The following is a 23,699-nucleotide window of genomic DNA, read 5'->3' on the forward strand; positions in this document are numbered from 1 at the left end:
CTTCTGGGTAGATTGATGGTAATAGATCTGAGTCCTAAAAAATCTCAGGCAAAATGGTAATCAGAAAAATCGTAAAATGCCTTGTACTCACTATAGACATTACATTTTCATTGTCCCTTGAATGGAAATGGAAAGTTTAAGTTTGAAAATAGTGTTGTATGCTCAAAGGAGGGTTGTCTTGCCTCTTTCTTTTTAAAGTTGTACTCATTTATTTTTGGATACAGTGTTCCATGATTCAGTGTTTAATGTATTCCAGGCTGTCCTTAAACTTACTGTGTATCCAAGGACGACATTCAATTACTTATCCTCCTGCTTCAATTTCTCAGGTACTGGGATTGCAGCTGTGTACTACCAGGCCTGGTTTATGTGTTGCTGAGGATTGAACCCAGGGCTTTGCACATGCTGGGGAACAGTTTACAAACTTAACTACATTCCCAGTCCAGTTTCCCCTGTGTTGTGCCTTCCCACACTGATGCTGGTCTAAGCAGTTCACACAAAGGGGTAGAAGATTATTAGGAAGATGTACTGAAAAGTTCAATATAGGCTTGTTTCAGGAAAGTGGGTAAAACATATATTGTTATGTCATACTGAAATTTTGGCAGTTTATTTTGACATATTACGTAATTGGAAGCTTTTTCATATTTTTGGAGGTTTAGTCCATTGTCATCATGGCAGGAAGCATGGTGATGTGCAGGCAGAGGTAATGTTGTAGAAGTAGCTGAGAGTTCTACATCCAGAAGAGAGAGTGAGCCACTAGGCCTGGGATAAGCTTCTGAAACTTCAAAGTCCATCCCCAGTGACATAATTCCTCCAACAAGGCCACATCTGCTAATCCCTTCCAAGTAGTGTCACTCCCTGATGACTAAGCATTCCAACCAGTGAGCCCATAGAGAGCAGCATTCTTTATCAAAACACCACACCACCCTATTTCCTCTGTATAGCCAATTCTACTCTAATGCACTATTTACACTATGAAAGCATATGGCATTATGCAAAATGGCACACTAAAAACTATAGGCTTATGAGAAAAATGGTTCAGAGTGGGGTCACAACACTCAAAACCTGATGCAGGAAGAGAGAAAATTGCTAAGAACAGTTTCACAGTATCACACATCTTAAATATCCTCTACCTACATAAATGCTGCAACAAATAAATATTTCACTTGTTGAAAAACCTTGATGCTTGCTTGTGGAGGATTGAGGCTTAAAGGAATTGCAGCCTGAAAGGACTAAAGTAGGGTACAATTCAAAATCAACAGAGAGTGGTCACAGCAGGTATAGGCAGCCATGGCACCCTAGCAGAGGTGTGAGATGGTAGGCATTTCAGACATATGAAAATGTACATTTTGTGTTTTCCCATGCAACTCTGTTCAACTAAAGGCACTTTTCTGAATTCACCTTGTATTTCTTCTGGGGGAAATTGTCCATAAGCGGTCAAAAGGTTTGCATTATGCTTAAATTCATCTCTGATGAATGAATAGCATGGGTGGCAATTATGCATCTTCAAAGCAAGTGTTATTGCAGATCTGGCTTTTTTATTTGATGGTCAAAGTCTAAGGGACTCTGAAAATAAAAAGGCTAGACAATTGCTGTCTGAGTTTATGATTTCACTGCCCTCCTAGTAAGCATGTTTTTACTCAAGCTTTTCCCCAAACAGGAAGATGGCCAATATTGATACTAAAACAGCAATAAATTGCACACTGGATCAATCCTTTTCCCTTTTCTAAGAACCAGAGATGAATAATTCTGCTGGTGATCTTGTAGTGTAGAAAGATGTAAACTTTGTTTCTTCTCCAATGTGAATATCTTTTAAAAGTAGTTTTTATTTGTTATTTTGTGTATGTACATACTATGTACATGGGGGTAGGGGGATCTACACATGCCACTTTTCATGCTTGGAGGTCAGAGGACAACTATTTGAACTCAGTTCTCTACTTTGATCTTCCTGTGGGTGCTTAGGCCTAAGGTCATTAGGCTTGAGTTACAAGTTCTTTTACTTGCCAAGAGTTGGATGTTACTGAGTATAAGGTAGACATCATTATTGGTGGTAGTTTCACATACAAGTTACTTATGTGACAAAATGGCATGTGATGAAGATGATACTCATAATAGTGATGTCAAGTGTGGAATGTAAAAAGCAGACTGATACCTTAAGTATGGTTTTATTTATAAGGCAACTTATAAATAATGAATCATTGCTTTGGTTCAAGGCCTTTGGTGCTACACTATTAATACTCTTTTCTCACTGGGACTCCTGTAGGCTATTCTTTTGTTGCCCTATGCCTTGGGGATACTGTATCTTTGAATGTGCCGGACTGGCCCCTTCACATGCTCAAGCAGTTCATAGATGGGGTAGATGTTAGTGTGGGCCAACTTAAAGTCCTGAATCTGGGCCTGGGTGTTTCTGTCAAAAGCTAGACCACAGTGGAGATTGACTTAAAGCAGGAGTTGGAGCCATGCTACTTCACGTTAGCAAAGGTATAGGCTGAGCTGCTTAGAAAAGCTACTATGTCTTACTGGAGTCATATGGTCTAGTAGAGTATGTTGTGTTTGTACCTCAACAGCAGAGCCAGTCTCATCCTCAGCATCATAAAACAATGTGAATATGTTTTCTGCTGTTGAGCTACAAACTCCATCAAAACAGGTTTTCAAAATTGCTCATCCTTCTAAGAATTTTCTTCCATAATATTCTGATTATTTTAGGTAAAATTCACTTTAGAAACACTTTAAGTCAGGTTCTCACTATATAGCTCTGTGTGGAATTATAATCCAGCAAGGCTGACCTTGAACTTTCTCAATCATTGTATCTGTGCCTCCTGAGTCCTGCCTGAGATTGAGATGTGCATCACCATACCCACTATTAAAATTTTAAGATGCTAATTTGGATTTTTTTCTGCATAATAAATGCACTATATAAGTTGTGTAGAGCACATTTGAAAATGAACACTTCAGCAAAGGAAGTGTCTCGGTAAGTAAGAGTGCTTACTGTGCAAGCATGAAGGCTTGAATTTGAATATTCAGCACCCAAGTAAAAGTTAAGCATGGCTGCATGTTTTTATAGCCCCAGTATTATGGAATGGAGATGGGCAGATCCTAGGAACTCAATGACCAGCTAGCCTACCTGAAGCACTAAATGCCATGTTTAGTGAGAAAGCCTGTCTCAAGGACTAAGTAGAGAATGATACAGAAGACACCTAGCATCGTCTTTTAGTCTCTGTATGTGCATATGTGGATGCGTTCAACTGTGTGAATGCACCCACACACCACATATCCACACAAATAACATAAAAATGAACACTCCCATTTTCTTGGATGTCAGAGTTTGGAGAGACCTAAATTCCTCTTGAAGTTCTCAATTCCAAAAGCCACAACTGTTCACTACCAACTGGACAAGAAATTGCATCCTCTCAAAACTTGTCCATCACTGATTTCTGTTCTTTACAAAATATGAGCATTCATACAAACATTTACTGATCGATCAGAAAGAGCTTCGTTCTTAAGGGTAACACCACCTTCTAAGAGTTTCTGCAATACGTCTCTCTAAAGTTCTGTTTGCTTCAGTCTCGATCAATTCAAATTGAAGTAATTAGATTTGGTCATCTCCTGGGAATTAATTTGCCTTTTCTGGTTCCTAATTTGATCATGACAATTTTATAAAATCATTTTAGAGGATTACAAAATACCTATTATAATGTTCAATTCACCACATGTCATTGCTGGCAAAGGCTCAGGTAATTTAGATGCTTGTGATTTTCTAAGTGGTATTATGCTTTTATAATGTACCCTGGGGTACAAATCCATATTAACTAAGTGACAAAGAATATAGATATTCTTATTTGAGGCAACACAAAAGGGCTAGATTAGGGCAGGCATAATCAGACATCCCTTCAATACAGGGGTCTGAGAGTCCCAGAACACAGGCTCAATTAGGGCAACTACCACTAAAACAGTTTAATCACCACTCGTTAAATATTAGTTCAAGAATTACTGTTTGACTGCAGCCCTCATATGTTCTGTGAGAAAGAACTCATAGATATTTCTGGTAGCTCTCTCTCTCTCTCTCTCTCTCTCTCTCTCTCTCTCTCTCTCTCTGTGTGTGTGTGTGTGTGTGTGTGTATGTGTATGTGTGTATCTCCTTCCCTCTCCCCATCTCCCTCTCCCTTTCTATTCTCCTCATCTTTTTCCTCTCCTCCTCAAATTGAGAAATGACAGACTATTTTCTGAGTGACATTGGTGCCAACCTGTAATCTCAGCATTTGTGAGGTGGAGGCAGGAGAATCAGTTCAGTTTGGCCTAAATAGTGTGACACTCCTTTAACCCTATCTCATTAAAACACAAGAGGTCTCTATCATTATCCTGAGATGAAAAAGTTCTGTACACAGCCCTTTAAAATTTGAGGATTAGCCCATTCATAATCTCCCCAAATCAACAACATTGACTTGATAAGCAGTATAAGCAGACATTGTAAAAACATGACCCTTAAAGATTGAGAAGTTAGAGGTTTTGTTACTCTTTCCAGGAACCGAGCATTTTAGAATCATCTGGCTGTAAAATTCCCTTTGCCTTGGCTACATCTCAGGGCAATTACATTAGATCTCTGTTGGGAAAGCTAGTTCTTGATTAGACCTCTGCAGAGAGAACTGCTCCTTGATATTTTCTAGTTCTCTAAGTGATTCTGATGATGTTGAGAAACATTATGTTTGCTGTTTGAGAAGTTGTATTACTTGGCAGAGTCCACAAGAAGACATTTTTATGTTACGTAAATGACACTGACGAGGGAAAACATTATTCCATAATATAGCATACAATTGGGAAAACTAGGTAGGAATTTGATTAATTGACCTAGTATCTCATGAATCCAACCAGGGGCTTGAAAGTTGCTAGCTCTATGGTAAACATTCAGTCTTCTTAGCCCATTGTGGCAGAGGTTAGAGGTAGACAAATACTGAACTACTTGGGAAAGTGGACTTCAGTATGCAAAGTCCATCTTGGATATTTGCATCTGGTTTAACTCTAGGCTAAGACTTAAATGCACTTGTAGGAATAAAATGGTTTTTGGCATTGACAAAATTAAGCAAGTCTGCAAAGGAGCAAGATAGTAGTTCTCTTTGCTCTCAAACTCCTTTCCAATATGAGACAATAGGAATAAAGTGTATGACCTATACACATGGAAACATCATAGTGAAATCCAGGATTCTGTATTCTAAAAATATCTACTTTTAAAGAAATAAGTCTATGACTGGGCATGGTGGTACACACCTTCTCATAAGTTCAAGGCTAGCCTGGGCTATGTAGTGAGACTGAGTTCCAGGCCGGTAAGGATGAGACCTCTACCTCAAAAAGATTTTGTTTTGGTAATTCCAATCAATGTGTACTCCAAATTGCAAAAATTTTATGTGTATAATTAAAATGCAAAAGGCATTAATATTAGTTGGATAAACAAGCAGAAAATATATCTTGGTTGTTAAAATTGTTTTATTTTTTAAAAAATGTTTTATTTTGTTAATTACTGGTGTTAATATTTTACTGGGTTTAATTTATAAATTAAACTTATATATATTATATATATATGTACAGTTTGACATAATCTGGGTTTCAGGTATCCACTGGAGGTCTGTGTCTCCATGGATAGAGAATAGGGCTGCTGTAATAAAACACAAACTTCTGCTGGTACAAAATTCTAGTCGAATCAGGAAGTGAAATAGCCTTCCATCCCTATGATCTAGCCATTGCAATTTCTTTTCCAGTCCTGGACCAATATAATTCATTCTTCCTCACTCTCCATCTTCTGTTGCAGATAAAGACTATTTTGAGTGGCTTTATCATCAGGGGCTACTTGGGGAAATGGACTCTTCTAATCAAGACTGTCACTCTCGTGCTGGTTGTATCCTCTGGCCTGAGTCTTGGGAAAGAGGGGCCACTGGTGCATGTGGCATGTTGCTGTGGCAACTTCTTTAGCAGCCTTTTCTCCAAGTATAGCAAGAATGAAGGCAAGAGGCGTGAGGTGAGCCAGTTCTCTACCACTTCCACTGGCAGGGGACATAGCTTCTTGGAGTCTCTACCTCATCCTACTCATGCTAAAGTCCACAGAGCTCACTTTCAACATCTTGATTTGCAGGTGCTTTCCGCTGCAGCTGCTGCTGGTGTCTCTGTGGCCTTTGGTGCTCCCATAGGAGGTGTACTCTTCAGTCTAGAGGAGGTGAGAGGGGCCAGAATGGGCTTTCCTGGTTTGGAGTAGCCAGAAATATGTGGGTGGCTGATAGAGCATAGAAGTATTGAATAAGCATAACTCAGTTAATTAAGGGACATGGTTTCTGCTGTTAAATGTGCTCTCACATACTGTTTTCTAAATTGCCAATTTAAAGACTTTGGAGAGATTTCTAGGGTGGAAACACAATCAACTGAGCTTCCAACTCAGTTTTGAAGCTTAAGGGATCATTCTAAGGGTGAGGAAATCTTTTTTGTCTGAAAAGATCAAGTTAGGTAACTATGTAGGTGTCATCAGCTGCGCATTGTGCCCTTTGACTGTACTTGCAGCAATATCCATGAGTAGGCATGGCTATGTGGCTGAAAACTTCCTTTATGGGCTTTGAAATGTCCCCTTTATTTAGTTCTTATGTGTCACAAGAATGCTATTTTTGAATGAATATTTCAGGTTATAAGTAGTTACTTTTATTACCCTAACTATTCATAATTATAAATACTCTGTTTCCATATAAATTTTCTGGGTCAGAGTTGACTTGTAAGCCAGAATTTTCTAGTCCTTGATCAATTCTGTGGTTCAAACAATAAGAATCATTGAGTTTGGGAGGACTTTTGTGACATGAATAGTATTATGAGTACATATACCAAGTTTTCTCATTTATGCTCAGGACCTGGAGCATACTAAACATTTGCTATATCTCTGAGCTATACCCAAGCCTTTTATTTTCTTCAAAACATAGCAGAAACCTATTTTGATTAAAGCTGTCCAACTTTTGTTATATTAAATTTTATAGTACTAGAGAATGAGCCCAGGATCTTATGACTGCTAAATTAATACTGTACTACCAAGTTGTACTCTCAGTTTATGAGTTTATGTTTAGATATTAATTTACTTATGTGTCTTTTTGATCACAACTAAACCTATACTGATAGCATGAGTGGAATATACTTTTGGTATTAAACTGTGTCTTTTATTCCAAGTGCCTGCAGTTAGCTTCTAACCCAAGAGAAAGGATCTGAGCAGTCCTTTCTCTGCTCATTCTGTGATTTTTCTCTTTGTCCCAGGTCAGTTACTACTTTCCCTTGAAAACCTTGTGGAGGTCATTTTTTGCAGCCCTGGTGGCTGCCTTCACACTGCGCTCCATCAACCCCTTTGGAAATAGCCGCCTGGTTCTCTTTTATGTGGAGTATCATACACCTTGGTACATGGCTGAACTCTTCCCTTTCATCCTGCTTGGAGTCTTTGGGGGTTTGTGGGGAACCGTCTTCACACGCTGCAACATTGCCTGGTGCAGGAGGCGTAAAACCACCAGGCTGGGGAAGTATCCAGTGTTGGAGGTCATTGTGGTGACAGCCATCACTGCCATCATTGCTTATCCCAATCCCTACACTCGCCAGAGCACCAGTGAGCTCATATCTGAGCTATTCAATGATTGTGGGGCTCTTGAGTCTTCTCAGCTCTGTGACTACATCAATGACCCCAACATGACTCGGCCTGTGGATGACATTCCGGACCGGCCAGCTGGGGTTGGAGTTTACACAGCCATGTGGCAGCTGGCCTTGGCACTGATCTTCAAAATAGTCATTACTATATTTACCTTTGGCATGAAGGTAAGTGAAGCAGAAAGAAGGGGAAGTGTGTATGTTTTTTGGGGTGCAGCAAATTATTTTCCAAATAAAATTATGATTCAAAGAAGAGAAATTCTGATCTTTCTTGAATGTTCTCATGAGCTTTGTTTTCTTTTAATTGAATGGAAACAGTTCTCTAGATAGCAAGCATATGAAGTAGAGATTGTATTTTCATTTTCTTTTTATATTATTGTGTTTTTTTTTAAATACTGGCTCTCACAGTGTAACTCAATGTAAGCAGAACTTGCTATATAGACCGTACTAGCCTTGAACTCATAGAGATTTCTTGACTCCTAAGAACTGTAATTAAATGCACATGGTATTATACCTGGCTATTTCTACTTTCTAGTTGAAGAATCTGTATATGTCTTGGACCATCCAAATGAATCTGCATATGAGTTGGTCCATCCAAATTTGTGGGATATTTATGAGATACAGGACTGGGCATCAAGTCATTCCATTGTCTTAGACAAATATAGGTTTAGCTGCTGAGCAGGTGATAGCAGGTAGAGAGGCCTTGAGAATCATCTGTATCCTAAGAAAAGATATGAAGTCTCACAGAGCTCAATGCAAAATGCTGTCCTTGAAGGGCACATGGCTCTGGGGAGACAGAGGCAAAGCTGCCAGCATTCAGAGAATCTACCAGGCAACATGAATATTATATCAGCATCATGAGGATACAGAGTTATTGCTCCCCTGTCTGAATTCAATTAGGTTCATGGCATGGGCTATTTGCATACATGTTTTATTTTGATGTTTTTGAGAGCTGTGGATAATAATGCATGCTTCCATTTTTGGAGAGAAGACAGGTTCTTTCATTCTGGTTTGAAGTACTGTTTTAATCCAACTCTGATATACATATCTCCCAGGTTATGGAGGAATTATTATTGCTTTATTTTTCTCCTTGAGAGCAATCTCACTGTTTAGATCAGGCTGTCTCTGAACTTGTTATTCACCAGCCACCTCCTCTCAAATGCTGGGATTATAGATGTTAGTGCCATGCCTAGCCAAGCCAAGTTTATCATTTTAAAGTATAAAGTTCATTCCCTTTATGTACATCTATGTATATAGGGTAGCAATTTCTTATTTAGATTCAGAATATTTTCATTCCCCCAAAGACCCTGTATTAATAGTTATTCTTCACCCTCCCATCCTCTACACTTTGCAGCCATTCATGTGTTTTCTGACACTGAGGATTTACCTATTTTGGACATTTCATATACATGGAATGGGATATGTGACCTTTTGTGCCTGGCATCTTTCACTTAGCATCATGGTTTCAAGATTCATCCATGGTGTACCGTGTTCCAATACTTTGTTCCTTTTATTGGCTAAGTAGTATCTTATTCTATGTAAATCCCACATATTTTAAAGATTTATTTATTTATTTTATGTATATGAGTACACTGTTGCTGTCCTCAGACATGCCAGAAGAGGGCATTGGATCCTATTACAGGTGGTCGTGAAACACCATGTGGTTGCTGGGATTTGAACTCAGGACGTCTGGAAGAGCAGTCAGTGCTCTTAACCGCTGGGCCATCTCTCCAGCCCCCGACCCCACATTTTCTTTATCCTGTCAACTTTCGATGGACAGCTTGGTTGGTTTTGCCTCGTAGTTGTTGTGAATGGTACCGTTATTTCTATTTAAAAACATCAGAATATACCATTCATACAGAGTTGACCACAGCTTAATGAATTTTCATAAAACATGCACATTCAAAATCTGTTTACAGAGTCTCAGAAATGGCGACTTTGTGAGGCACAAGATGGGTAGAACTCGTTAAATAGATGACTCACTCTTATCCTTCAGTACTTATCAAAGGAGTTTGTCTTTGTGTTCCAGGAAGATGCTACCCTACCGGTACCCTTTAGTGTTTACTAAGGAAGGCCTACTTTGAAGTTAAGGGAAACTCAATAATTGTGAAGCAAGGGAAATTCAGAAAGAGTTTCTCCAAGATCATTCCGAACTCTAGAAATTACACAAGAGGATGCCTTCTTCACTTCAGTGAAGTTAAAGATCTGCTTTCATCCTCAGATTGATGGCTACTGGGGTGGTGAGAAGAGCAGCTGCTGTGAGATCGACAAGCTTGTGGATTCTCAGTGAATTCGGGAGTCAGAGAGTTCTGAGGCAGACATATGATCACCAGCTAAACCAAAATACGTTTTCACTCAGAAACGTAGAAAACTCACCACTACCAACACCTATTAGTCAGCTTTCTTGCTGCCCCTGAAATGTTTGGAAAATATTCTGAAAGCTACTTGGAAAATGAGTTGCGTCATGAAAGGGGTATTTTTCTCCTCCCCTGATAGGTGTCCAGCCATCAGCCTTTGATGAGAGCACTAAGTCTTTGAAAAGCTTTTGGAGGATCTAAGACAGCAATGTGTTGCAGTGCACTCAGTTTATTTTACCTGGGAGCAAATGAAGGCCCTTCTCATCCGTTCTCATGCTGTGGCTTTGACATTTAATTTTCAAAGCCAGTGAGAATGACACAGCTAGGGGGGTAAGAAAGTGGTGAGAGGCTCAGGTGGCAGATGCTGGCTTGGAATGTTATCGCCAGTCAAGTTTATTATTTAATGCACAGCAGGCGAAGGGGCTGGCCTTTGAAAAAGAGGAAATGAAAGTGTCAAACTGTTCTTTTTGAGTTGCAGTGGACTCCACCACCTAAGTGACTGTGTGGGTCAAATCATTTGTCTCACCTTCCCCAGCTTCCTTGTTTTGAAGAGCTGTGTTTCCTGTGAGGAACTAAGCCAAATGCAAATGTTGTGGGGGTGGGAGACTCTTACTCTTCCTGGGACTGGGTGAACTGGGCCTTTTTTTCTCAGGCTGCCTTTTCTCTGTATGCTTCTTCGAGATTCCCTCAGGTCTCTTCATCCCCAGTATGGCTGTAGGAGCCATGGCAGGCCGGATGGTGGGAATTGGTGTGGAGCAGCTGGCCTACCATCATCATGACTGGATCATCTTCAGGAACTGGTGCAGGCCTGGAGCGGACTGTGTCACACCAGGGCTTTATGCGATGGTGGGAGCTGCAGCCTGTCTAGGTACAGCCATAGGTGGGGAAGGAGGAGGGCAGAGATCAGATAAGAAGAAAGAGGGATTTGGTCATTGGCTTTGCTTGGGCTAGGTATAGACTGTACTCTGGTAACAAGTAAATTCCTGTTTTGATAGCTCATGACTTGTTCAACACACACACACACACACACACACACACACACACACACAAACACACACACACACACACACACACACACACACACACGTTTGAGAAGGTTCTCCTCTGTCCAGTCATTCAAAAACCCAGGCTGATCTTACAGATGTACCATCTAGAACACTGATCCTCAGTCTGTGGATTGAAACCCCAAGGGTTGTGTAAGAACATGGGCAAACACAGATATTTATACCACAATTCATAACAGTAGCAAAATTACAGTTATGAAGTAGCAATAAAATAATTTTCTGGTTGGAGATCACTAGACCATGAGGAAGTGCATTAAAGGGTGATAGCATTAGGAAGGTCTAGAACCACTGATCTAGAATATGGCTTTGCAACAAATGATATTGGAGATACTTTCCTTTACCATAACTACAAGGGCCACTTGGGTGTAGTGGGTAGAGGGCACAGAGGCTGCTTAGCTTATAAGCATATGACCTTCTTAATAGTGGATATCTTATATCTTGCATATTAAGGTTAAGAAATCCTGGTTTAAGTTTATTAGAGTAGAATTTTTTTGGAATTGCCTTTGAATGCCTAGGAAAAGCTAGATCCCTGTCCAATCTAATATTCTTTAAAATTTCTAAAATTCTTTGGCTTCTGAGATGTTTGCATTGTGAGAAGTCTGGATAGTCTGGTAGAATTCACTCATCAATGAGCCAGACACAGTATCTGCGTGAATATATAACCCATGTTCCTCATGGGAGTGGAGCTCCCTGTCAGGCAATATACAGGTCCTGATGGCAAAGCTGGGTTTAACAGAGCCTGAGCCCAGTCATTTTGTGGAACTGACTCTTCGGAACAAGTATGAGAAGGACCAAAAGTTCTCATTAGAGAACCTGCTTGGGATAAAATTATGATCTGTAAGCTTGTTTGCGTAAACCACACATTCATGGGGACTGAGGCTGGGCTTTTAAATCTGTCTTTTTTTATTACAGGTGGAGTGACTAGGATGACAGTGTCTCTGGTAGTCATCATGTTTGAACTGACTGGAGGTCTGGAATATATTGTACCCCTGATGGCAGCTGCTGTTACCAGCAAGTGGGTGGCTGATGCCTTTGGGAAAGAAGGGATTTATGAAGCCCACATCCATCTGAATGGGTACCCATTTCTTGATGTGAAGGATGAGTTCACTCACCGTACCCTAGCCACTGATGTGATGCGGCCCCGCAGGGGAGAACCACCTTTGTCAGTACTAACCCAGGACAGCATGACTGTGGAGGATGTGGAGACTCTCATAAAAGAGACAGACTACAATGGCTTTCCTGTGGTGGTCTCGAGAGATTCGGAGCGCCTCATAGGCTTTGCCCAGAGGCGGGAGCTAATCTTGGCTATAAGTGAGTAAGGACAGGGAGGCTTTCACATTTTCCTCAGAGACTAATGGTAGATTTTGTAGCCCTAGGATCAGCATGTGAGTTCCTTAAGTCGAGGACTTCCTTGACATGTCAAGTCTAAGTGGTCAGTCCTCAACTTGTGCACATATGAGCAACATTAATTTGGATTCAATAGGTTGTATGCGCTTAGTGTGTATGTGCATATGTATAATAACTACAGAAGAAGAGAACATGAAGTTTAGAGGATGTGGGAGGAAACATAGGAAAAGTTGGAAGGGGAGAAGGAGGTGCAAGGATGATATGAATAGAGTGCATTTATGTATTCGATCTTTAAAAACAAAATTCATGATAAAAAATGTAAAAACAAGGGGTTTCCAAGCTTTGGTTTCAGCAGATTTGTCATCTAGGACCAGGTCAAGATACGAATTCTGATTTAACTGTCCCACTGGGTTTTGAGACTCTATATTCCTTCTGAGCTTCCCAGTCATGCCAGTTTTTCTGCTTCCAACTCACATTGTCAGGAGTTAAGATTTAAACTCAATTCCTGGTTTGAAGTCAGTGGCTATGGGTACGGTACAGTAAGCTACTGGGGCTCTATTCTTGCTAGGGTATATGCTAATGCTGTTTTTGCTGCTGCTGTCATAGTTTTCTTTGGACAGCAGAGAAGGGAATGATATACATGTAGGGTGTCCCAAAGACAGGCTATCTAAGGAAGCCAGTCTTGCAAGGGATGGCAGCAGTGGAAGGAAAGCAAGAGTTAGACTTGGGTTAGTTGTAGTTAGAGCTCCAGGAAAGGAGAAATATTGTGCTTCAGAGGACCAAAAGCCTGTTGATCTCAATATAGAGCAGGTACAAGTACCATTGTAGCCCATCTTCCCATGCATGGCAAATAGCAGGCCATGCCCATCAGCAGTCCTGCTCCATGATCTGTGAAATACTCCTACATCATATGGGAGACAAGCCTCTGACACAACTTTTATTCCCATAGGACAGTGTTATGTTCCACTACATCTTCCAGAATATTCCTACAGTATAACAACGAGACCTTCTTCCACCTGTATGACTGCTGATTACCTCACTGTTAACACATCTTCACCAGACTGCTGTTTATCCTCTAGCCCTTTGTTCTTGTTCCCCAGGCACTTCCTTTTCTATTTTTAAACTCCTTTCCCATATTAAATATCTTAAAATACATTTAAGATATCTTCCTCTAAAGCTTTCCAAATGTTAGTGTAGATAAGCTCTGCTTTCTAACTTTAATGGTTACCTCATCCTGAAAATAAAGTTTCAGCTTACATTTTAGGTTCCATGGCAAATTCTTGTGTGAGCACTCAGAAATGTTTCTCTTTATATAGGTCCTGTCTTAGAATAGGGAGGTGCCTTGAGGGATAAATGTTGCCTTAGAAATAATGAGATCATTTAAAAGTTGTTTAAGTAGGGTTGGGTTTGTTTTATAATAATGGAATCAGCAGCCTTTAAAATGCATTCAATCCCCCTAAATCTTTTATGCAAAGGTTTAGTTTAGAAATTGAACTAATAAATGTCACAGAGCCCATTACCTATTGTGCTGCTCAAGGCACACCTGCTAAGAGACAGCTTATTAATTTTGCTTAACTCTATTACTGTAATCAAGTGGGAAGTCGTAATTGGCTTCAACGTTTTGGAGAAGAAATTGAAGCTCTGCAAGTGTGCGCCCTCTCAGAAGCTATGTTTGGAATATCTGAAGAGGCACCATGCAGTGTAAATCATATTTCTGTGCTTTCAGTTAGGCCCATAATAGTGCAGAAGCTGCTATTTACATGGCTTGCAGAAAAGGTGAGGGGTATTTTACTCCAAGGAATCATACAACTTGTTTTCCTAAGCTATGAAAATGGCAAGATCACCACTTTCTGGTAGTAGGATGTAAGACCTGTATTTGAGGAATTATATGCTCTTGCGTGAATATTGAGATAGGGCATTAAACAGTTTGCTGAAACTTTCCCATGCCAGTTCACTTTTAAGGGCTACTGCAAGGAACATTCAAGAAAATTGTCATGAAGACACAATGAAAACTGAGAAAAATAAGGATTTGCTTACACTTTAGTTTCTCTTCTTTTTTTCTAAAACTAAAAAAAAAAAAAAACAAAACAAAACCCAACTTTGTTAAGTTAGCAAAGCAATGGATTTCATAATAATGTTTTCACACATATGTGTTATTATGTTTTGTCATTCCTAATTCATCTCTGGAATTCCAGAGAGCAGCCCTGGTCTTTATATTAGAGGGTGATGGTTAGCGCCACCTTGCGGGAATCAGAGGTATTAGTCATTTATGACTGCGGCCCTTGTTTAGTAAGGGGTCTTTTCCCTCTCATTATTCTTTACAAATATGAAGATTCTTCTGTACTCAGCAGGGCTCATGCTCTTCAAGTCCTGGATTCTGCAATTAAGCAAGTACAGGTTCCAAGAGGACTCAGTGGGAAACCACAGAGATGATTAAAGGAATGGAAAGTTAAAGAGCTATGGAGAAGAATTAAGGGAACTCATTTTTTTTTTCATTTAGTGGGTGACTTAATAATGATTCTCCAGCATATGGAAAATGCTTGCTTGCATAAAAGGATCCACATTCAGGACAGAATGAGAAGATAGGTATCAGATCTGCTAGATAGGCTCTGTAAGTGTAGCGGTTTCTGTCTGAAAGCACTCTTAATTATTGGAGTGGATCATGTGGAATAGTACGGTTAATTACTTTCTGCTAAGTGTTAAAATATATGGTGTGCGTGAGATTTGTCCATGCTTTGGTAGGTAGTATCTTATACAATAATCTTTTCCTTCTATGCAGTGTTTAAGTCATGTCATACTGCTACTTAGCCCGAGAGTGGTTGCTTCCAATTTTCCATTTTAACCTTTCTTGTTAATTGTGTTTGTTTTATGGAAGCATTCTTAACCAACTGAATAATAGACCATAGCTTCCCTGGAAACAATTACTCTAAAGTAAAGGCTCGTAACCTTAATACCGCTGACATTTGGATCTGGTTGGAGATGTCCTGCACACTGTAGGGTGTTGAACAGCATCCTTGTTCTCTCCCCATTAGAATCTAGTGGCACTCCCCTTTTCTATTTTGGAACAATGAAAAGGGCTTCTAGAAATTACTAAATTCCCCTGAGAATGGGGCCAAAACTGTTTCCAGTTAAGAATGATTGTTCTGAAGCCACTCGCAGGCATATTAGATGTTTGATTATTTCTAATTCAAAATTTTCTTCATCTATCACATATGTGAAATGCATGTCACCAACACCATATTAATTACTCTCTTGCATCTGACATTATTACTACTAGAAACTGGAATATGAGGTTGAACAGTCTTAGCAGGTGCTCATAAAATATACATCATTTTCAAAGGAGCTGTGTCTACCAGGACTAGGTCTATTACAATATTATGATGAAGCCGTCTACATTAAAACATTGAAAGATACATTTAAGTGCTTGAACACTCAAGCATTTAAAAATGAAGTTATTTTTATTACTTTTTAAAAGTAAAATAATACATGTTCCTAAGTTATTGAAAAAATTGGAAAAAAATTAAAAGATACCCTCCTCACCATTGTTGAACAACAGCCATCATAGCATTCAGTGAATTCTCTTCCTGTCTTTTAGGTCTTAAAACTATATGTTTGGTGGTTCAAGATATGGCTCAGAAAAACAGATATAGCATCTCCTTCTCCAGAGTTTGAAACCTTTATATAAATCTTTATAATTTAGTTCCAAAGTAACTTAGGAGAGCCATTCTGAAAGTATCAGCCACTGTTACAGAGCATAGCAAGAAACATCTGATCCCAGCTACTTTTTACAATCCTTGCTTGGTGGTAGATAGCTCTTGAGCATTCTTTTCTAATGCCTCCTCCATGAAATAGGCTCTATCCTACATGACAAACAGCTAGATACACTGTCATTTAGTAGATCTTATCCATTCATGCATACACGCATGCATATGGCAACAACGTTTTGTGTTGGGGCTGAAGAAATGATTTAGCAACTAAGAGCATTTGCTGCTCTTCCAGAGGATTCAAGTTCCATTCCCATCACCCATGCCAGGTGGTTTGCAGCATCCTGTAACTCCAGTTTTAGGATATCTAATGCCCCTTCTGGCCCTCACAAGTGCACGCACGCGCACGCACACACACACACACACAAAATCCAAATGAAAGAAAATCTTTAACAAAATGTCATGTGCCTCTTGCATGCTTTGACATGGTCTTGGCACAAGGGATACAAGGGATACACTGGCGAGCAAGACTTCATTGAGTTGGTAGGTTTCAAACAGTATCAGGAGATTGTGAGGAAACATGCATTTTCTGTTTATTTCACCAACTGGGCTGGGTGGTTTTATGATAGGCTTGACACACTCATGTGATCAGTTCTTGATTAATGGTTATGGTTTGATCCAATCCTGATGTTCAATCTGATTGTTGAAGTGGATGGAAATCCTGTTGTATGGGACTTTAAGAGACTACTTTGGCTTGTGAAAATGAGCAAATAAGTATGTACTGAATATGGCCTCTGTGCCCGAGAGCTTTAAGACAGAAACCTTTGGATTAAGAGACAAGAGCACAGTGTGTAGCCTGTAGTGTGGATTGTACAGGATTTGCACTTGAAAACATGCCATATGCCAGGTACTTGTGGCTGAAACACATCCAGTTTGACATAGCTAGATTCAACCTGACCCTTATAATGTGCAGGCGCTTGCCCAGCAGGCCTGCCTTTCCTCTTTACAACAGAGCCTCGCTTTCAGACTCAGCCTGACCCAGATGATGCCAGTATTCCATTAGAGTACTCTATTACACTAAATGGTCTTAGAGGAAGCAGTAAGAATTTTATTTTTGAAGGAACAATGTAGGTGAATAGTAGTCTTTGAGAAGGTTAAGAACTGTACTATAGGAACTGGCATTCCTTTTTTAAGGCAGGCCCTGATGTACATTTTCCCTAACCTTTTCCCATGAACTAAAAGGAAGATTAAAATTCCAACAGCAGGAAAATGGCCTTGGAGAAATATCTTGAGACCGATGGATTTATTTCATGTGTGACTTAAAATAGCTTGGGTTTCTAGCACTACATTAAGCTGTAGCTCTAATGAATTCCGGTTACCCTACTTTTCTTCAGCATCATATGACCTTGCCTACAGACAGAAATGAAGTAATTGCTACCATAACAGTTTTACTATCTTTCTTTGTGAAATCTATGAAATGGCACATTTTAAAGAGAGGAGAATCAAGAGGTAGAGGGGATGCAGCTTTTCTAGGGTTGTTTCTTCAGTCCCAAGGGTCATATTTGGAATTGAGCTGCATTTCTGGGCTGTGAGCCTAGGCAAGTCTTATTGGATTCTCATTCCTTTAGGATTCACAATGCCATTTACGCCATTTGTAAGCTCATTTGTAAAAAAAATAAAAAATAAAAAATTAAAAAATTAAAAAAAACCCCAAACCGTTGTGCTAAGGTTACTGGGCAGTGAAATGAGATTTCTTGTTCTCGCAAAGTTCAGCCCATGGTGAGATGGTATAAAAGTGAGGATGGAGGACCTTTGGTCATTTGGGGTGCTCTGGAGTCTAGAGAAAAACAGGGGACATCTGTATAGAGCCATGCTGGTGGGGGTCCATCTTGCAAAATGTTGGCAGTGAACTTTCTGGTCACAGCAGGGTCTCTCAGAGCATGTGAGAGGGATGCCAGATCCACAGATGTTTGGCTAATATACTTGTTATGACTGTGCCTTTTGCCCTCTCAACTCCTTTTTGAGATTCTGAGATGCTGTATGCAGGCAGGTGGGGGTAGGGAAGTACAAGGTTTTTGTGTGTGGCTTATTATTCTCTTCTTCTAGAAAATGCCAGACAGAGGCAAGAGGGCATCGTGAGCAATTCCATCATGTACTTCACAGAGGAGCCCCCTGAGCTGCCTGCCAACAGCCCACATCCACTGAAGCTGAGGCGCATTCTGAACCTGAGCCCTTTTACTGTCACAGACCACACCCCCATGGAGACAGTGGTGGACATTTTCCGGAAACTGGGGCTCCGACAATGCCTGGTGACACGGAGTGGGTGAGTATCCAGTCAAGGGAAGATAGAATGCACAGTGTGGCCAGCTCTAATGTGTCTGCCCTTAAGGAAGGTCATGGTCACTTGGGATGGACTAGTCCTGGACAGATGTTACCACTTAACTGAGCTGAATGTATTGAGAAAGAAAAGTATAAGAAGCTTGGGAACTTTAAGCAGAGCCTGGGAAGAGGGAGAAACTTCTAGGCTAGCCTGGGTTCAGTTTGAAGGTTAATTCAAAGGGAATAAAAGAATAACTTGTTTCTTCTGCCATATGATACTTGGCTTAGGGAGAAAGTGCAGTTAGTTCTACTATTCTGTGACATAAATGCCACTCAAAATCATAGTAGTATGCCAAAAGAAGCATCCAGAAGAAGTTATGGGGAAAATAGAACTGGGTGCACAATACTCCAAATCTTTATCAGTGATTTATCATTTTAAAAGGATGGGAACTTAAAACACACAGTAAGTTTGTATATTTTATACTGGATGAATCATTGGGAAATACACAAATATGGAAATGAATAGTTTATTTTCTCTTGGAAAAGAACTGACTGTAAGGTGGTCATCTGAAGAGCTGTCATTCTAGAGATAGTGTGAAACAGTAAAGGGGGAGAATGGGAATTCATCACAACAAGCTGGATAGGTGTGGCTCCTAATTCTCACATGAGGACAGCATGTGGGTGATGATCAGTGTGTGTGTGTGTGTGTGTGTGTGTGTGTATGTTGGGTTTAGCTGGGGACAACTTTTCTTTGTTTACCTACTCTATCATGGATGTTATTATCTAAAGTAAATACCACATCTATGTTATTCTCAGACAGTTGCCTAAAATATCAGTGTACATTTTTTTAAATGATACCTTATTACACAAACAGTATACTGAGGAATTTGGTAGCCTAATGGCATCATCTCTGAAACTTTGCTTTTTGTTGTTACAGCCCAGGAAATCAACAAAACAAATATCAAATTGCTAGGATAATGCCTGTGTTGCTGTGATGATGCTATTCTTCAGGTTCAGATGTATGGCTCAAGTTCCATATTCTCAAAAAACTGGATAAAGAAACATGCTAGAAGCCATGGTCATCTATCTGCTGTACTCCCTAGGTTAGAGGTTGGAGATAAGAGATGTTATATAGCCTTTGATATCCGACATAGTTCAGGCCTCTGTAGAATCCAGAGGCTGAACTATCTTAACACAGTCTACTATTCTAGAGTCAACACATCATAGTATCCAGTAGTCCTAACCAATGGTGTTTTTATTCTGTTGGATCTGGGGACAATTTTGGATGTCACAACCTGAGGAATTGGTTGCATAGTGCATAGGGGATGATGCTGCTGCTAAAAATTCTACACTGCATAACACATTTTCTGCAACAAAACCACAAGTTTGGCTTAAAAAATATCACACTAGTGTCATAGTAGAAGAACCCAGGGTTAACTATTGTTTCTAAGTGAGGAATCTTGCTCATTTGGCGTCCTTCCTGGTGAGTTAATCATGGGTTACAGAATGAAAGCTTTCAGCATGTAGATTTAACCTTCAGGACACCTAATTAGTGGGACAGGTTTCTCATTCATAACTGCCCATGAGATTTAGTGGTACTCTCTGCTTTCTCACACTTGAAGATACATCAGAATGCCCTCACTAGAGGATGAACCCCCAGGTGAAACCCATTTTTTGTTTCCCACTCCAGAATTTCTGGTTCCTGAGGTCTTGGGTAAGGTCTGAGAAAGTGAGTTTTTAACAAGCTCCTGGGGATCACACTCTGAGAGCCACTGAAATGAATATCTATCTGCACTTGGGTTTTCAGCATGGAGTAAATACCACAATGATTGCCCAGGCCATCTCAAGTGTATAGCAGTTTCTCCTTTCTGCTAAAATAGTCTGATGTCAGTTATCATTGGAATTTCCAGTTCAGTCAGGAAATTCTGCCCCCAGTGCCCACTTACACCTCATGGAGCCCCATGAGGTTTTCCTGTGAAGATCTGGGTGCTGAAATTGGCTCCGAATGTTCTAAGAGAAAACAACTCTCCCTCATTCTCTGGCTCTACATGTTTTAAACAAATACAGATGCTGATACGTTAGTGCTGGCAAAGGATTCTTGTTTGTGGGGCCTTTCATCTTCTCCTTGGGCTTTCAGCCAGGGCAGGCCCAGCTCAAGCCAGCTCATGGTTTTGATACATTCCATTGCCATGTGCCTTCCCTGCTCTAGTGGATGAGAGTCTGAGCTTGTCCCTTGACCTGATTGTCTGCAGGGTATCTCTAGGCCTGGGGTTCAGAATATTCATAAAAAACAGATTAGGATCAGAGATGCTTTGTACCCAGAATGCTGGAATCTAAGAAGCCTTCAGGTACTAATGTCAAATTCGGATAAATTTTCCACCAAACATTCTAGAAAGGGAAAACAAATATGGGTAATTGTATCAGAGTCCCCTTATCCTTGTTAGGTGCCCCATAGGGGTCTGAGCAGCATAGCTGTCTCAGAAGATCCCAGATGCTTTGGTCTACATTTTAGGTCCTCTGTCATACATCTGGCCATTTGTAATTCACCGGATTTTCATGGAGTGCTACCTAAAGATGCTGGGAGTTCAAACACTCCATTTAAATCAAATAGGACATTTACTGCCACTAATGAAGCCTGCTGTGTTTAGTTTTGCCTCCTTCTGGGTTGATGTTTTGTTGTTGTAGATCAGTGCATGATTTATGCTCAAACCCAAGGCAGATCTAGAACTTATATTTCCTCAGTGCTGCTGGAACCAATCTAACTTGCAGATTTTATAGTTACAGAACTTTATGAAGAGGTTTCCAGGACTATAAATACTTTATTTTAGTTGTTTTTGCTGTTGTTGATAATGCTGGCAAAGCGACTGATGTCACTAAACTGCTCAGGCAGACCCCGAGTTTCTCAAGTAATCTAAATGCCTCAGCCTCCCAAGAACTGAGACTATGGGCTCATGTTACCAATCTTGAGTATATTAAATTCTATCACTAGGTTAAAAATAATAAAATATGGCCCAGACTATATAGATACATGAAAGGTGTGTGTGTGTGTGTGTGTGTGTGTGTGTGTGTGTGTGTATTTTTATCACTTTGCAAATAATAGTGGCCTTATTTTCAGCAAAGAGTCCTGGACCAGTCAGTGTTCTTTTCTTTTTTCTTTTTTTTCTTTTTTTTCGGAGCTGAGGACCAAACCCAGGGCCTTGCGCTTGCTAGGCAAGCACTCTACCACTGAGCTAAATCCTCAACCCCACCAGTCAGTGTTCTTACTGAACATCCATTTCAGTTGAGCCCTGGAGAAGGCCCAAAAAGGGTTTTAAAATAGAAGCCTGTGGTACATCACTTATTATGTACACAAGGCCCTGGGTTCCATGCCCAGCTCCAACACCAAAATATAAAGTGTTAAAAGTAAAAAGCCTTCTGGGCCAAGTGGCTCCAGCCTGAAATTGAATGTACCCAGAAGGCTAAAGCAGGAAGATGGCAAGTTCAAGGCTACCTCGTCTGCAGAGTAAGTTCAAGATCAGCTTGGGTAATTTACTGATACCCTATCTCAAAAAAATAATAAACTTTAGAGGGTTGGGGACATGACTCTTGTAGAGGGCTTACCTTGCATCATGTGTGAGGCATTCAGTTTTTTTATCTTTATTAGATTGAGTATTTCTTATTTACATTTCAATTGTTATTCCCCTTCCCAGTTTCCGGGCCAACATCCCCCTAACCCCTCCCCCTCCCCTTCTATATGGGCTTCCCCTTCCTATCCTCTCCATATTACCACCTTCCCCCCAACAATCACGTTCACTGGGTGTTCAGTCTTGGCAGGGCTAAGTGGATCAAATCAGATACACTCAAAATAATAGAAGAAAAAGTGGGGAAGCATCTCGAACACATGGGAACTGGAGAAAATTTCCTGAACAAAACACCAATGGCTTATGCTCTAAGATCAAGAATCGAGGCATTCAGTCTTAATCAACACAAACAAGAATATGGATAGAATCCAATTTAAGTGGCATCATCCAAGACAGGTAGTCTAAGAAGCAGTCATCATGATCTGTGTTTTCAAGTAAAACATGCAGTGCAGAAGATGAGTGAGTTGGTTAAGCTGAAGTACTGTTTACATATTGAGGATGGTCAGCTATGGGACCCTTGGCACCATTGAGATCACCTATGAATACTCTGTCCCTGTGAACTGATCTGCTCAGATTTAGTTCTTGGTCATAGTTGGGAAGCAGACATGTTTTTAGTTTTCTTGGCTAGGTAACTCGGAGTGGGGTTGCTTAATCATGTGGTCACTCATTTAATTAATTTAGCCCTTCTCTTCCTCCCTTTCAGTCTGGGCAATGGTTCTCAAGAGGGATAACATTTTGTAGTATCTGAGGAAGTTTTGTTTGTCATGGTTGGGGATGGGACAGGTTGGGACAAATAGCAGTTAGAATCTGGGTAATGTCCAGGACAGGGCACTCCCAACAAAGAACGGCCCAACTACTACTAGTATCAAAGTGAAGAAGTCATGAGTAAAGCCTTTACGTGGTACAGAAAAATAGCTGTAGGAGGGATGCTCATTGAATACTCCCCTTTGGCTTTAGATGGTGACCTCTCCTGGAATCAAATCCCTTTGCTATGTCTGTACCCTTGAAGTTAGTATCAGAAGAATGAGAACAAACTATACCTAATCCCAAGCAGAGAACTATTTCTACTGAAGCATAGTGATTCACCAAATATTGGGTAATAGTGCCACTGAGAAAATCATGACCCCTCATTGGATGAATACAGGGTCTCTTATTGTGGCAGTTGATCCCCAAGCAGCTAAGACAAATCCAATTGGAAAAGAGTATTTTCAGGAGTTACTAATTGAACTCAGGCCCATTCCTATGTGAGAAGCCTAGAGTGCCTCATTTCCCTTGTCAGTGGTCACACTTAAGGATGTTTTCTTGAAAGAAGCTAGCGTTTCATTTCAAGAACACTGGCAATGTTTAGTTCCTTCCGGTTGTTTGAAAATTGGACAAATATATGGGGAAAACACTAAGTTCACTTAATTCAGGTCTATACATTGTACAAGCTAGAATTTCACATGATGTAGAAAGGGAAACATTCAGAGGAAATTGCTTTATCACAGCTGCCCAACACAGACAGGTGGAATCCTGGTAAAGACTGAATTGACTTACTCTAAATTCGTATGGTGAAGCTCCAACCCTAATATATGGCTGTTAGGGCTGGGGGATGCACTGAACCATAAAGTTAAATGAGATTATTTGGGTATATCCTTAACC

At 40.3% G+C, this 23,699-nt stretch overlaps 1 protein-coding gene across 2 annotated transcripts in view; it reads left to right on the forward strand.

Annotated features, from left to right (window-relative positions):
• Clcn4 (Cl-/H+ antiporter 4) overlaps window positions 1–23,699 on the forward strand; it is a 63,956-nt gene that overhangs the window by 35,696 nt on the left and 4,561 nt on the right. For both annotated transcript variants that reach the window (XM_087600620.1, NM_022198.2), the window contains exons 7-12: window positions 5,798–6,004; window positions 6,119–6,199; window positions 7,270–7,815; window positions 10,686–10,872; window positions 11,981–12,379; window positions 18,226–18,442. In XM_087600620.1, coding sequence (XP_087456746.1) covers window positions 5,798–6,004; window positions 6,119–6,199; window positions 7,270–7,815; window positions 10,686–10,872; window positions 11,981–12,379; window positions 18,226–18,442 — 1,637 coding nt within the window. The remainder of the gene's footprint in view (window positions 1–5,797; window positions 6,005–6,118; window positions 6,200–7,269; window positions 7,816–10,685; window positions 10,873–11,980; window positions 12,380–18,225; window positions 18,443–23,699) is intronic.

Source organism: Rattus norvegicus, chromosome X (assembly GCF_021556685.1).
Source record: "Rattus norvegicus strain SHRSP/BbbUtx chromosome X, alternate assembly SHRSP_T2T, whole genome shotgun sequence".
In the NCBI taxonomy this organism is placed as follows: Eukaryota; Metazoa; Chordata; class Mammalia; order Rodentia; family Muridae; genus Rattus; species Rattus norvegicus.